We start from the raw sequence: 15,856 nt of genomic DNA, 5'->3' as shown, positions 1-15,856 counted from the left end.
TACACCTTTCTATTGGATGAAAATCAGCTCTACACAATGTTGGCGCTCCTCCGGCCAGCTCTGTGGCTGGGAAGCTGCCTTCGTGGCTACCACATGCCTGCCGCCTCTGTGCAGCAGCGGGGCGACACGTCCTTGGTTCTGGTGGACGAGGCCCGCCGCTTCATCCAGGACTGCCTGCTGCGGGTTGGAGTTTCCCCCTCCAAAGTGCGCGGCATCAGCGAGTTCCTGGTTGTAGCGGACTATCGAGGGAACTACGGAAGCGGGCTGAATCGCCTGGATTACTATCTTAGTGATCTGCAGAGTGGACATGCCAAGGTGGGCGCCGAGCCTTCAATAATCAGCGAAACGGTGTCCACCGCCCATGTAAATGGCAATTCCGCCTTGGGTGTGTTTGTGGGAAACTTTTGTATGGATTTGGCGGTGAAGAAAGCTGAAGACTCTGGCATCGGTTTCGTGGTGGCCCAGCAATCTCACGACATTGGCATGGCCAGCTGGTTTACATTTCGCGCTGCCGGCAAGGGATTAGCCGGAATCGTGATGTCCAATTCGGCTCCAATGATGATGGGTCCCAACTCAAAGTCCGCCAGCATTGGCTCCAACTGCTTTGCCTTCTCCGTAAAGGGTGATCAGTACCATTTTGTTCTAGACATGGCGACCAGCGTGAAGGACATTGGAGACGTGGAATGGGCTTGGGCCAACGATGAGTATATACCGCATGGCTGGGCGGCCAACGAGGGAGGCTTATCCACCTGTTTTCCCAGCTTGGCCCTAAGGACACCATTACTATTTCCTGCTGGAGGTCACAAAGGCTACTGCCTGTCAGCCGTGATAGATGTTCTATGTGGAGTGCTCTCTGGTGCCCAATATGCCACTCATATAACCATGGACCAGGACCAACCATCGAACTTGGGTCAAGTATTTATTGCTCTCGATCCAGAATTTTTCTTGCCCAACTTTATGGAACGTTTCGATGACTTTTGTGGTCGCATCCAGAATAGCCAGCCGGCGGACGATTCAGAGCCCATCCGGCTACCTGGCGAACTGGAGAGGATACACATGAACTACGTGGACGATTTGCGGGCTTTACCCTATCCCAATAGTCTTTTGACCAAGTACAAAGAAGTGGCGGAAAGGCTGTGCGTAAAACCCATCGAGCTGGCTTTCGATAGGTGTCAGTCCAGGAAGAGCTTTTAGTCTCATACTATAGATACTATAAATGTAGTTCACAAAAAATATTATAGTTAACAGATAAATGTTAAGCTTATTAAGTAAAGTATAAATAGCTACTCCTACGCAGGAATGGCACGAGGAAAAATGTTGATGCAACTAAAATAAAATTTCGACAGACATCATTCGCATTTCTTAGCGAATTCCCAAACCAGTATGTGGCGCCATCTATGAGGACGGCTCAAAAACTACTCTTTGTATTCCAGTTTCGGAAAAAACTTCATTCTGCTGACACTTTAGAAAAATCCTGTATAATTTCCCCCTGTTAATGTGCCATCTAGGTCTTAGAATGTTTTGTGATTTCGTTGAAAGGTACAACAAGCGAGTTCGAAGGATGAAGGTCGAATTTTAACAGTGAGAACACTTTTTATAAGCTTTAGTTTTTTTTGTGCGACATTTCTGCTACACCCCATGAATCTGTTAAAAATTATTTTATCCAACATGTGAATAACATGCATATGTGCATAACCATCTTACTATAGAAAAATCATTGATCAGCCGCAAACAATAAACTTTGCTTAGCCAGGACTTAAAACGGAAATGTATGTATGCAATAGAATTACGAATTACATGGCATTCGAGTCGCGTTCTGGGGGGTTTCCCAACCGAGCTCTCCAGCTGATTGTTCACACATGACGACAAGACACTTTGTTGATCATTACGCATCCAAGCTGAGACTTTCGGTTTCTAGCCGGCCTTTGTATTCCGGAGAGCAGAGATGTTCCATCTGGTGAGGCCTGGGCGACCGCAAGATGCGCTGCAATCTGCCGGCTCCCATGTGGCGCTGTGAGCTACTTAAGCGTAATTGCAGTAAATGCAAATTTTCGTAAATTATTTGAATTACGAATTAAATCGGAATCAGGCGGACTATAAATGGGACTGCAGATCGGGGCAGACTTCTCAGAACGTGTGTGGAATTCGCTGAAGACATGTCGCTGGGAGTATGGCAACTAGTCAGCTTAGTCTTGCTGATGGATCCGGTCGAGGTGATCACAGGACCTTCACAGGCAAAGGAGCCGCCCATCCAGAGTCTGGACGAGTTCCGGCAGAGGTACCTGCTCCCCCTCATCTCCTCGGACACAAGAAACTGCAGCCTGAATGCATGTGAATCACTGGGCATTGTGTCCCAGCTCTTGATGCTCATCAACTCAATGCCAAATGGAACCCAGTCCGCTGCGAACGATAAAAAACCATCCAAGTCCAAGGCGAATGGTCATAATGGTGGAGATGGCAATGGCGGGGAGATTAATGCCATGTCCCATTTGGCCAACTTTGATCTGGTGAAGCGGGTGCGACAGATAGAGAGTCGCCTCCGATCCGTGGAGCAGCCCGTCTGGCACTTGGCCACTGGCAGCCAAATCGAGTGGAATCACTGCACCTCGGGTGTGTGTCGCTGCAATCCGGACACCAAGAGCTTCACCTGCTGGAATACCAATCTTAAATCAGTGCCTGTCACTCAGGTGATACCCATGAATATGGTCAACATGTGAGTTTGCTAGTCTCTTCGTTACACAAAAGTATATAATTTTCTAAAAATCCCTAAGAGATCTTTCGCGGAACATCCTTTCCACCCTGCACAAGGATACCTTTCGAGGACTAACCGTGCTTAAAGAGTTGGATATATCGCACAATGTTTTGGATTTTCTGCCCTTCGATTTGTTCCAGGATCTGGATAGTCTCTTGGTTTTGCGCATTCAAAACAATCAACTGGAGGATATTGATCATCGTACCTTCTGGAAGCTACGAAACCTGAATATTCTGGATCTTAGCAAAAACGAGATAGGAATGCTACCCGAGTCGATATTTTACCATGCCCAAAGGCTCACCGTGATTAATATGTGCGATAATCAGATCCAGAACTTTCCACCCAATCTTCTGCGAGATCAGCTCATGCTGGAGGAGCTGGATATGTCCAGAAACAAAATCAGCGAGCTTAGTTCGGGCAGCATTAGATATCTGACCAAGCTGAAAACCCTGGACTTTGGATGGAATCAAATAGGTAAGGGCGATTTTAGTTTATAGGCACCTGGGACTTATCATTATTATCCTTTATCTTTTTCAGCAAAAATTGATGATGACTTCTTTGCGGGACTAAGGAGTCTACGAACTCTTTCACTGCATAACAATCGCATCTCATCGCTGTCGGGAACCATATTCAACAATTTGGCCAACTTGGTCACCCTTGATTTGACCACGAATCGGATAAGTCATGTAGGCATACCCAAAAAATTTAATTACATTTTGTCTAACCTTTTGTTCCAACAGATGGATGGCAATGCCTTTGTGGAGCTGAACAACCTGAATGAATTGTTTTTGGGCCAGAACTCCATGTCCAGCATTCCAGCTGATCTATTCCTGAATGTTAGTGCCCTCACACGTTTGACCCTATTTTCCAATAACCTGACCACCTTGGAAGCCGATGACTTCCAGGGGTTAGTTAACCTAAAGATTTTGTTGCTTAACAATAACATACTTAAAAATTTCGATGCCCGCGCTTTCGAGCCGCTTTCACAATTGGAAAAACTGTAAGTTTTAATATAAGTTTTTCCTTCGGTTCCGTATATTTAAATTAAAATATTTTTTATTAGCCGCATTGACTCCAACAAGCTGATGTTTCTGCCACATGGAGCACTTCATGGCCTGGAAAATTTGGTGGCCGTCAAGCTGGACAAGAATCCTTGGCACTGCGATTGCCGAGCTCTATATTTGGCCAGGTGGATACGAGAGTTTGTGCTCAAACTCTGGGACGGACAGCAGCCCATGTGCCGTGGTCCTGGCGATTTGGGAGGTCACGAGGTGGGACTACTGCGTTATGATGACCTCTGCGACGGGCAGTGGGCCAGCATGTTGTCCCTTTCGCCACGGCTTCCAGTTCGAAAGCATCAAATATCCACACCGATGAACTACACAGACTACTTCAATCTGTATCTGAAGCACATCTACAATGGCACTACAGATGAGGAGCTCAAGGAGGCCGATATAACCAGCGTGGCCATCAAGAAGGTTCATAACTAGTTCTTTTATGGAAAATCTGAAGATATTGGAATTGATATCATACACCTTATACCTATATTTATAAGCAGCTTATATATTATTTTATGGCGACAGAAATAAATTATTTTAGAATATTGAAAACACCAGATATTTTAAAACAATTTTAAACCTTTTGGTTGTACTAAGTCGGAAACAAAACTTGCAGTTTTTCCCACCCCCATCAAAGTTGCAAAGTTTTCCACTTCTTCTTGTCAAAACAAATTTAAAGTCAATTATGTGTTTGCATGGCAGACATTTAGTATTAATTTGCAACCTCATGGGAAATAAACCATCCTTGGGCACCTCTATTTCACTCCGCCTCCTCCTCCTCCTCTGCCTTTTTGGTGGGCAAAAATACGGGCCTGTCTCGGCCTCGCGTGCCGCTTTTTACCGGTGTCTGCGTTTGCGACAAGCTTTTTACCTAACCAATTTATTGCTTCCGCCCGGCCCAGCCTAACTTCGTTCTAGGAGCTATCTTGGGTCCTACTGGGTTCACTAGCTGCGCTTTTGCCATTTGCCTGCACTGAAAACAAAATGTTATTAACAAGCCTAAACGTTAATTGCATCTTAAGTACTTTAACTCGATGGAGTTTGCTCACTGAAAATATATTGCTGCCTACTTTCAGATACTTTTGCATCTGATACCAAGATAGTTTCGAATTACAGTGAAATATATGGGTTTATTTCGAAAAAGTAAATTGTTTCCAGTGCCGTTGTGTTATGTTCGTTGGCAATATCATTCCAGTTTATAGTTACTGTGGCTGCTGCTATTCGTTTTCCTTTTCGGTTTTCCTCGTTTTCCCTCTTTTTTTGCCGCTGTCCTTGCAATTTCCATGTGTTGACATTGCCGTGCTCCATTCACTTTCCCACTTTGGCCCGGCGCTGGCTGCTTCCTGTTGCCAGTTTTCCAGCTTTTGGAGCTTCCCCGTTTCGGGTGTTATTGGGCGATAGTGTGCCCTCCGCCAGTCATCGGTCTCCGGCTCTTCCGCCCACCAATTTTAAGGGGCGGGGGCCTGGTAATCCCAGGGGATGGCGGCCTGGGGGCTTGTAGACAACAAATGCATTTTATACAAAATTTGCAAGGCAAATATTAAAAATTGAATGCCGCCATTGTTGGCCTTGTTGTCGCTTCGGCTCTTGTTGTTGGCTATTTGTTTGGCAGTTGTCTGCACTGAGAAAAATTCCATGTATTACATGTGAAAAACTTGGAGTTATATTTATAGCGTGAGCAATATTATTTGTTCGTCTGCTGCAATTATGCAGTTGCAATTTCTACACAGCGTACTGTCCATATATTGTTAGTTGCGATTGAAATTATTTCCTGTGCTTTCGGGGCAATCGAAGCTGATTGCCTCTGAGTGGCTGGGCTCCGCTTTTTGACATAGCCTCAGAAAAAATGTCAACCCTTTTCCACTCCTTTACGCCGGCTTTTCAAAATACAACAATATGTAATCATATTTTTCTTTATACGCAACGCACGCGTCACCGTTAAATACGGATGGGAAAACTAAAGGGGCGGGGGCTCAGGAAAACCGGAGGGGGCGGTGGTGCGAATGTGAATCCTGCTATCAGTCGCATCTGTCTTGTGCCGTAGTCGTTGCTGCCTAAAGCGGAAGTAAAAGGATTTGAATTGCCTTTTGCTAACAAAATAACAAAACACCCCTAATGTATGCAAATTCCCCCAAGTTTAAAGTCTCCTGCCAGCTAAGCAAACATCTTAGCGTCTTGTCTTGCCGGAATGTCGCATCGAGCCTACGGAGGCGTTTTAAAGGATTCCAAAGGACGCGAGATCCTTCCGCCCAGTCAATGACCAATTGCCGCTTAAGTGTTTTCCTCGGATAACAGAAGGTCAATTTGGAAAAGTTGGAAAAACTAAAACTTAAAATTCAATTTGGGTAATGCAGTTCCTTTTTAGGAAGTTTCCTACTAATGATCAAATGATTTCTGAATATATACAAAGCAAGTAAACGGATGCTGAAGCTTAAAAAGTAGCTATTTCATTAGTAAATATTTTATTGGAAAGTACAAGTTAATGTAGAATATTGCTTTTATATTACGAACTTAAAAGTTAGTAACTTCTCTAAAAACCATTAAAACAATTACTTAGCCGTTAGAAAGCTCTATATAAACTTGCATTAATATTAAGTCAAGTCAAAGGTTCCTGAATCGCCTATGTAAAATTTAGTTTCGAGGTGAATTTGTGTTGGTAGTGGAGCTTGAAATCATCCCCTTTAAGTTTTCATTTCAGCCACTGCCTGAAGATTTGGCGTCACGTGAGTTAGTCCTGAAGAATTCGAGTTCTACTCAGAAGAACCACTCACTTGCTCTTGAGACTTTCCCGAATCCACTCACTTCACTGCGCATCCGCGCGCTTTTGTCAGCGCTTTTCTCTGTGAAAGGCCGTCGGTTGACGGTTAAAGTTCGATTGACACACTGAACTCGGCGCCAGTCGGTCACGAAGTTTGCCGGCAGCTGCTGTCGGTTGGGGCTTGCCAGAAAAAATAATAAGGGGAATGCGGAGGCGGGGAGGTTGGTCAAATTTTTGATTTATTTGAAATTTTTAATAATTTCGAGATTGGGCATTTTATTGTGCGGCCACGGGACGAAATTGTTTGAATTGAGCTGGAATGAATGCAAATTTCATGCAGCTCACGCGACCGGCACTTGTGTTTCTGCCCGGAAAATTTGAGTCCGTCTTTCTGAGTCCGCAAACCCGAATTCGGTAACCCGTAGTTCGCAGACCTGACCTAAGACAAGCCGCACAAAATTTGACTATGGCAAATTCACTTAGACGTTGGCCTTTCCACGGCGTGCGCACAAAAACTTTTTGCCACACTTTACTTCTAGTTTTTTTTTTTTTTTATTCTATTTTATTTTTTTTCATACATATTTAGCACATGCTGTCGGTTGGCAAAATTGTGGGCGGAGTGGGGTGTTTGCTTGCCACTTTGGAGCAGCTACAACGCATAAAGATGCGACTTGGCGTAAAGTGTGCTTACGTGTGTGTGTGTGTGGTTGGTTCTTGCGGCTTGGAGTCCGGCATTTCGACACTCCGGCTGTGCGACTCCGGGCTTTGGTACTCGGGGCTAGGTCCTCCGACCGGCAAACGCGGCGTATACTTAATTCGGTTTATGCCCGAACGTGTCGCACATTATTCTTATGTTCTCTCTGTCGGCTACGATGTGTGAAATATGCTGAATGTGTGTGCACAGCAATTTTGATTAGACACATACACACGCCTATACACACTAACACACCGCCACGGAGAAGGCCGCCAAGCAATTAAAATTTCTTTGGTTCCTGCAGAACGATTTGTTTGATTTGCTCTAAGCGCGAAATAATGAAAATTATGGAAATGAAATGCCTGCCCATTGACCTCATTGAGCAGCCAGCTGAAGTGGATAGAATAAAGGGGGTGGTTAGGTGGTCTTATTAGAACAAGTTTACCTTAGACGGATGTCAGAGATGTTAGGTGAGGAGAGACTATCAAAATCCACTCTGTTAAAAGGATACAGGATACTGAAAAATTATTGAAAAAACTAATGGTGACCTCTAATAACAGACAATTGTTTCCGCATTTTCCATTTCACCTTATTCAATTATATAATCGAAAAAGAAAGTCGCTATACAAAATTGTCCGAAATAGCCAGCATCTCTGGCAGTTATCGCCGTTCACGTTTATTCGCGGATTTTCTCATAATTTTTACGACCTATTTCGTGTGAAAACTGTGTCGCCATTCGCGGTGACCAAGTGGCCAAGTGGTCAACTGAAGTGGAACTTTTAATTTCAATTTTTTATTACTTCAAATCTGTTTGCGCACGGCCAAAACAGGAGCACCGAAAAGGAGGGAAGCCCGACCAGGAGTCACCTTGTCCTCACCTGGCCTTCCATTGTGTCCCCTGTTTTTTTTTTTTGGGGTCTCGTGGTTGGCAAGTTTTGCGGCATTTTAAATACAGGAATGAAATGGTTGGGCATTTTTTGTCGGTTAGTTTTTCCGCGCCGTGGCTTCTTGGCCTTTGGATATGGTCTACATTTATTGGCCTGGCGACAAATTTTTATTGCCCATCCGTACTGTTGGCCGCAGGCAGCATATGCCGCAGTCGTAGGGATGTCTGTGTGGGATCCCGCACGCCTTCGCTCTCCTCCGGAAAAGTTTGTGCATTCAGTGTGCCTGGGGTCTAATCACATTGAAAGGCATCAGGCATGAGGCATCGGGAATCGGGAATCAGGAGTCAGACGCCAACCTTCGCAGTACGTGATGCATTTTTTACAAGACTTTCGAACCTGGAACGACTTGCGGTCCTCTAGATAGTTCCACTCCTTGCTCGACTGCTCACAATTTGACTTTTGATGTGGGTATGTGGATCTTGGCACGCCCTCAAGCACCATGGGTGAAATGCAAAAGTTTCGCTGCCAAAATGTTTGCAAGTTTGGCAAGTTTTCCAATAACATTGCCACTTACGGGCTTTCAATTTTAATTTGATATTGAATGCGAACTGTAAAGGCACCATTTTCGCACGCAGTTGCTGCAAAGTTTTAATTATCCCGAAATTATGAAGCAATAATACTGAATTTATGAAAGCATATTATTCGATTTATGAGGCCTGCAATGATGCCAGTATGAAACGAAAAACTGCTGAATGTTCCAACCGCAAAGCAATTACACAGGCAAAAGAAACGTAAAATAACACTTTCAATACTTTTTTTTTTTTTTTTTTTTTTTAACCCATTCCATTCCATAGAGATCCGAATAGTTATTGAATGTACATTTCTGTTCAAAATGGATATGCATTCAGCATGGGTTGTGGCTTTCGATGCATATTGTTCGAGCATACGGATAATTCAGTTTTGGTTTCCTTTTTCAGGGAAGCCTCGAGCTAAACACAAAATACCCAGGCGGTACTACATATTCCGCTTCCCTTTTGGGCTTTCGATCCACGGTGCCCAGTTGGGCTGTCAGAATTTGTGGATATTCTGTTTAAATACCGTAATGAAGTCTGCTTATACAATATAATGTACCGTGTTTGTGCTACGTGCCTTGGTTATGTTATTGCAAGCCGATCCGTACTTCCGCTCCGCTCCGTTCCGTTCCGCTTGACGGCAATTTCTGGGCGGGATTGGTGGCGGCATTGCCGGGCTGGGTGGCCCCGCCACACCGGTTCTCCGGCTGTGTTTTTATTTGCGTCGGCAAATCTTAAGCTTGTTTAACTGCTCGTTAGTGTTAGTCGCTGGCTGGTGCAGCATCCAGTACTCCCATCGCGACACCCTATTGTTATAACACGTTCACGACCTAGTCAACATCTCCAGCTGACTTGGGCCGGAGTCCCTGCATCCCTGGATCCCTGATCTCTGGAACCCTCGAACCTTCGAATCCACGAGTTTCTGACTTTGACTCTGTCTGTGTTTGGCAAGCAGCGAAGCTGAACACTGAAAGTAGTGCCATCGGATGGGCTTGGAGTGTGTGTGCCAAGGTGCATGCTAAGTACCGACCTCCAAGCCCATTTCCACCTGCCACCAGTCGTTTGCGGGGCACTGAGAGAAATAGCCTATACTCCCAAATTTAAAAAGATTTTTGAACATTTTTTACAAGCTGTAAAATGTGAGAAACGAATGCATCTAGATATATTCTTTTACAATAAATTATAATTAATTAAATTTATAATTTCCTTATATATTTTCATGAAATATTGATTATTTATGAGGTAGTTTTTCTCTGTGCATCAGCCGTGGCTGCTTCGCCTGACTGGTAAATGTTTGTCCAGCATAATTGCGCTCAGCATGCAGTTTCCCTTTGGCTTTGCTTTTGCTGTTGCTTTTCCCGGCAGTGGCTACAATATTTTCCTGAGACCGTCGTTTTTCAATTTTCCCTAGTTTTGCCTTCTTGCGGAGCTTTAAGGATTTGGAACTTGTTTACGTGGCGTATTAGTATAATTTACAACGGAAGCCATCAAAGGCTTTGATGCGCCGCAGGCGAGTCTGGAAATCATTTTCCCATTGCCTCAACCGAACTAATTTCAACGTGTCCGCAGTGTTGTTGTTTATGTGGGTTAACCACAGGGAAAAGGGAAAATGGACGAGTTCGAGGGTTTCCATTAAACATTTGGCTTGTTGAATGCCTGGAATTGGAATCTAGATAAACAGCTCTGGTTAGAATGAAATTCTTTGGCATAATAAACTAATGAAAAGTTAATAACAAGAACTTTGCACTGCCCATAAATGTGTGCTACACTTAAAGAAAAGGAAGTTGAAGTTTGAAGTTGGAATGCATAACATACATATTTCCCACAACCCCATAAAGCAGTAATTAAATGTAAATACATTCATTTTTTACGTGCATGAATAGCGAATATAATACAAAAATCCATTAGCAAAATATATCCATAGATTAGGCTCTAACCCAGCGGTTACCACAGATATTTGTAGATACACGGGGTCGCTCGACAACCAAAGCCAGTTCACATATTTATATTCGTTTTTGCCCATTACAATTGTCGCAGCAATTGCTGGTCATAACAATTACCGTTTCGTGTTTAACCATAATAATCTGCCCAGTTGTTTGTGTAATTAAACAAATAATAAAGCCGAGAGCCCTTGCCACTTGAGTGTTTTTATTGTTGGCCAAATATGAGTTCATGGATTTAAAATGGTTTAATCAACTCGCCCGCACACTCTTTTCCTGTAATGCCGAAAATATTTACCATGCTCAATGGTTTGGGCCAAGCACTTTTCGGCAGTGATTCTGATTGTTTTGGGCTTAGTCTGGGCCACGTGCGTGCCTCGATGGCCTGCATAATTTCCCTGTGCCCCATAAATCTTAGGGGCTAAATTTAAAAATAATTCAGCTCTGTGAGATTTATCGAGGCGCCTCGCAACGCCTCGGTTCGCCGCCAGGTGGATTCAATAGACATGCCGCAAGCAGGATTTATGACGCAAGTCCAGAAACAAATAGCCTCTCAATTATTACGCAATTTGAAGTGTTTAATTAGTGTATGGTATTTTATTGCATTGTGTTCAGGGTATTCGTGTGTACGTATGGTTATGCATAGTATAGGTAGTGGTATTGGTATTGGTATAGGTAATAGAAATAGGTATACGTATTATGTAAACACTAACTAGCGTTATGCGTGCTCGATTCAATTGTATATCACTTAAATTATAATTACGAAACGAAATTGCTCGTTGGTTAATAGCGCATAAATACACATTAAATGCATAACCAATTGTTGAGTTGTTTTATGTCCTTTGCCATCTAATCGTTTGCCTGACGGACGGCTGGCTTCTTCAAAGTGGAAGTTTGGGAATGGGCTAGCTCCGCGCCAGCATGCCGTTGATCATGATGTTGGCCAGGGCGTTACGCCTCTTGCGCCACGCCCCCATGCCCTGGGCGTGGTACTGCAGCTGTGTGTACCACTGTTTCGTCCTTACGCCGTCCTCCGCCTGCGAATAAATAAAGCGGAGTGTAAATCCGTTAGACGTATGCTTTTGATTGACTGGGCCGCGACCTACGACCCCGCACCAATCCCACTTCCCCAGCAAGGATGTCGTTCTGACAGGACCCGTGGAGTGCGTGTACGCACGTGTGTGTATGTGTATGGGTGTACGGGTGTGTGGGTGAATGGGTGGCCGCTTGTCAGCCGCTCAGTTGGCCGGAACTAAACGTTTCAATTTATGCGCCGCTGGCCTCCAACAGCCTATGCCTTAGCGTAGGTCCTACAAACACTGCAAATATTATTACCGGAACTACAGTACTTTAATCCTTAAATTATAAATTAATGAAAAAATAACGAAAATATACCAAATACTATGCAAAGATGGAAGGATGCCTAGTGCAGAGATACTACTTCCATTTTTGATTGTTTTGAATGTATTAGTGTAAAATCAAGTAGTACATTATTTTGCCAAGTGTATGCGGTACCAAATCTGTCTGTCTGGCACTGTCCCAAAGTCTGGCTGTCTCCATTTCGCCCCTTTTCCCGTCGCGGCATTCACGCAGCCATTTTGTTGCGCTCCCGTGCGTTTTTGCTTCATTCTTTATATAACGTATTTCAATAAATGTCATTCATTTTGGCAGCCGCTCTACGTGCGCTGCCTGAGCGCTTCTGAAAGGATCTCCGCCTGCGGGCCAGGACCCTCTACCGCCCCGCCCCGCTCCTACTAACCCACCATGGCTTAGCCTGAGCTACAAAAAAAAAAGCAAGCAAAAAAATGGAAATTTGCATGACTAAAATCTGGATGGCTGGTCGGATGATGCTACAAGCATTAGACGGGCAAAGATTTGGAATGGATTTTTGCATACGCTTTTTGCGCTCTGTCTGTTATTAAAATTGCTTTACTTTCCCCAGCCAAAGGTAAACTCTTCATTGTACTGGAGCCTTCTTCTTCATTGCTCTTTTTCTATACTCAAGGAATTCTGTTTGCACCCCTAGAAAAGGTTATGAGCATGCGAGTGTGAATGGAGAAGCTATCCAGGGGTGACTTTTATTACATTCCAAGATGATGCTGCAGGAAGCAACTTTAAGCTGTATTGCTTTGCATTTCTCGAAATTTGATTTCAAACCAATAAACCTGTTACCCAATGAAGCTTTGGTAGGAAATTGTTTCAAATCAAGAACCTGTTTGTCGAAGTTCTAAGCTGACTAGTTACGTAGCAGAGAACTGCAAGGGTGGCATTTTTAGCCACTCGACTCACACCCAACAATTTTGTGTGCGGGTGCTACCCGCCACGCACATCGCGGGTACTTACAAACACACAGTATACGTCTGCACATGTAGACAAGACACCCCGTTGTGCCCGCACCCGAATCAATACGGTGACCTGCGTAGCCGGTGCCGATCATACTCGCCACTCATAACGGAGGGTAGAGAAGACAAACAGTCAGAAAAAGACAAATGCCTAAAAAGGGATGAGTGACAAAAGCACTTGTAGGTTTACCGTTAAACACATGGGTGTTTCCAAAAATACTCGGGTGTTTCGAAAAATACTCGGGTAATAGTCTCTATCAGTCTATCTACTCTTGTAGATAGTCGAGTCACAGACAAGATGCGTAACTCCATACGTTTTACACTCCATACGTTTATACACTATTCTCTCGGCGTGGCTCTAGACTTTGTCGAATACTTTGTGAAATATGCCCTTCATCTTATTATTATATTTTATTATAATTATATATATTATATTATATTTTATTATATTATATATTATAAATATATATATATATATGTAATTTAATTATTATATATATATATATATATATATATATATATATATATATATTATATTATATATTATATATATTATTAACGTTTTTATTATTTAAATGTAAATTATAGTAAAAATAATAGTAATAGTAATAATGCTAATAGCCGAATCTATGTACATAATGTCACAAAATTCATTTCAAAAATGAATTTATTTAAGAATATTTGTCATTAGAGTATTCAGCTAGCGACTTGTGAAAAATTAGTAAGGCAATGATTCGAAACGGGTGGCACCCGACATGAGCACGAAATTTTTCTTGGGTATTCCCTTTTACCCTTCATTTCTTATACCCGTCGCTCTTCCACCCATACAAATTTTAGGCGTACAAAAAATGACCTGCGGCTGATCGTTGACTGTGCGTCCACTCACCCATACGGCTCTTGCGCAGCAGGCCTCGGGTGGTTTTTTTACTCGTAACAAAAACACAACGTTGGTAAAACACCCGAATATTTTCTGTTGCCGCAAGTAGGGTGTCAAAAAAGACGGGGTGCCTAGAGACCGAGTGTTTATCGGGTGGACGTAGAGTGCCAGTGGCGGGCTGCAGTTCTCTGTTACGTAGGCCCCTACAAAAGGATTAATAACAGGCCTGCGGGAAAATGGTGATACTTAACAAAGTTATTAAGTTTCCAGATAACCCCCCAATGTTTGGTAGTGTCCTTTCGGGCCAACATGCAACATACGCTGTGGTGTACATCATTTCGAGGTTGGATAACTTTCCCTGTTGCGCTGCTCTATTAACCACACTGTTCGGTTAGGATGAAAAAACCCAAACTATCATTCCCACACTAAGCTCGTTACTAACGAAGCCCAGACACAGGGTGTTGTGCAGTCAAAAGCCAGTTGCTCACTAATTCAAAAGCCAACTCAACGGGAACAGAACTACGGAATACGGACTACGACGGACCATGGACTGAATTGGCCTGGCCAGTTGGAGTGGAAAACAAAGGGCCTCTAACTGCCGGCGATACCGATACTTCGGCTCGTACTCACTTTGAATATGAATGTGTCCTTCGATGAAATTTCCTGCACTTCGAAATAATCATCCCAATCCGCTTCGCTGCACACGACACATCTGTCCAGATAGAGCGGCTCCCGGATCAGCGTGTACCGTCCGCACTTTTCCTTCACCAGCAGCAAGGAGGCCTCGCGGATGCCCGTGTGCTTCGGGAAATTCAGTTTTTCCGACATGGCCTTCTCTGCCCTGTAATTGGCACTTGGCTGTTGTTTTTGTCGTTGTTGTAGTTGTATGGTTGTCGTTGTTTCAGGTTTAGTTGTCGTCAATGGCGAGGGTGTTGGTTGTGGTGCCACAAAAAAAGGGACCAAAAGCGGCGACAATGGAAAAGACAGAAGAATAAAAAAAAAATTGTAAATTGTGTAAAACGAAACTAAACAAAATTACATCTAAAAGTGGATGAACAGGGAGCAGAGAATAAATTGTAGTCTTCTTTCTCGAAATTTTAGGGAAAAGTTTTTAATATATACTTTAGATTATGCTAAAACCTTAATATACAATGTCAGTCTTATATTTATCGTAATAAAAAGACGAGATACTAAATAAATAAGATACTTAAAATATGAAATATAAGTGTACTGTAAACTAAACTAATGTGATTTTTTCCAGTGCACTTTGGACTATCCTAGATAAAGACGCACAAAGCGTGTCAGCCCGAGAAACTGCCGCAGGAAGCGGTACCAAGGAGCAACTGGAGCCGCAGGAGCAGCGCTCGGAAAAACGTAAAGGGAACAGTCGAACGAACTAGTTGGTGTCCGGTCTGGAATTGAGCAATTGTCGGCGGTCGAGGACGGGCTAGAAATTTAGAGCAGGTCGCTCGGAGGACATAAAAAACCCCGATCGGAGCAGAAAAACCAAACAAAACTTGTGACATACGCACTGCGTCCGTATGCCATACGATTACGCCTCCGACTCGAAAACCCCTGGCAGGATGCCACTTTCCCTCGCATTTTTTTTTCGTTTTTCTAGCTAGAATCGTTTTGTTTTTTGGACCCGAGATAGTTGCTGGGATAAGCAATTTTCATTTGGAGAAAAAGCCAGAATGTGAATGTGGATGTGGATGCGGTGCCGGTTCAATGGGCCCGGCTCTGATTTGTTGAAATCTCTTATCGCACGGAAAAGTGTTGCTATGGCAGCCGGAAAAGCCGAGACAGCTCCGGACAGCTCCCGCCGCATGGAGGCAACTGGATGGCGTTTCTCGCTAATTGCCTTGGCATCGCCATCGCCATCGCAATAGCAATCGCCTTTTGCCATCTTGGCCCGTGTCAAACAGCCAACGTTCTTGATGCCTGTCAAATGTGGCCCAGACTGGCGGAGGAAAAGG

At 43.8% G+C, this 15,856-nt stretch overlaps 3 protein-coding genes across 4 annotated transcripts in view; 2 read left to right on the top strand and 1 right to left on the bottom strand.

The window, feature by feature from the left end:
* LOC6736822 (uncharacterized oxidoreductase YjmC) lies at positions 1-1,253 on the top strand. Its single transcript, XM_002083642.4, has one exon. It carries the CDS (start codon positions 37-39, stop codon positions 1,192-1,194), a length of 1,158 nt encoding a protein of 385 aa, XP_002083678.1. The 5' UTR covers positions 1-36; the 3' UTR covers positions 1,195-1,253.
* Positions 1,254-2,123: 870 nt separating this feature from the next.
* Positions 2,124-4,362, top strand: LOC6736821 (leucine-rich repeat-containing protein 15). The gene is made up of 5 exons (XM_002083641.4): positions 2,124-2,713; positions 2,772-3,226; positions 3,290-3,438; positions 3,493-3,752; positions 3,816-4,362. The coding sequence occupies exons 1-5, from the start codon at positions 2,157-2,159 to the stop codon at positions 4,240-4,242; spliced, it is 1,848 nt and encodes a 615-aa protein (XP_002083677.1). The 5' UTR covers positions 2,124-2,156; the 3' UTR covers positions 4,243-4,362.
* Positions 4,363-11,238: 6,876 nt separating this feature from the next.
* The window catches only part of LOC6736820, a 104,996-nt gene continuing 100,378 nt past the window's right edge, over positions 11,239-15,856 (bottom strand). For both annotated transcript variants that reach the window (XM_039294322.2, XM_016170885.3), the window contains 2 exons: positions 14,511-14,738; positions 11,239-11,698 (listed from right to left, as the gene is read on the bottom strand). In XM_039294322.2, coding sequence (XP_039150256.1) covers positions 11,567-11,698; positions 14,511-14,738 — 360 coding nt within the window. In that variant the 3' untranslated portion in view covers positions 11,239-11,566. The remainder of the gene's footprint in view (positions 11,699-14,510; positions 14,739-15,856) is intronic.

Source organism: Drosophila simulans, chromosome 3L, assembly GCF_016746395.2.
Source record: "Drosophila simulans strain w501 chromosome 3L, Prin_Dsim_3.1, whole genome shotgun sequence".
NCBI lineage: Eukaryota > Metazoa > Arthropoda > Insecta > Diptera > Drosophilidae > Drosophila > Drosophila simulans.
This window is presented reverse-complemented; position numbering and strand designations above follow the sequence as displayed.

Bases quoted from the DNA above. Each gene is read 5' to 3' on its own strand.
- LOC6736821 (XM_002083641.4), top strand. From the start codon at position 2,157: ATGTCGCTGGGAGTATGGCAACTAGTCAGCTTAGTCTTGCTGATGGAT. The intron at 2,714-2,771 runs GTGAGTTTGCTA...AAAATCCCTAAG, and splicing joins CCCATGAATATGGTCAACAT to AGATCTTTCGCGGAACATCC. The intron at 3,439-3,492 runs GTAGGCATACCC...TTGTTCCAACAG, and splicing joins CCACGAATCGGATAAGTCAT to ATGGATGGCAATGCCTTTGT.
- LOC6736822 (XM_002083642.4), top strand. From the start codon at position 37: ATGTTGGCGCTCCTCCGGCCAGCTCTGTGGCTGGGAAGCTGCCTTCGT.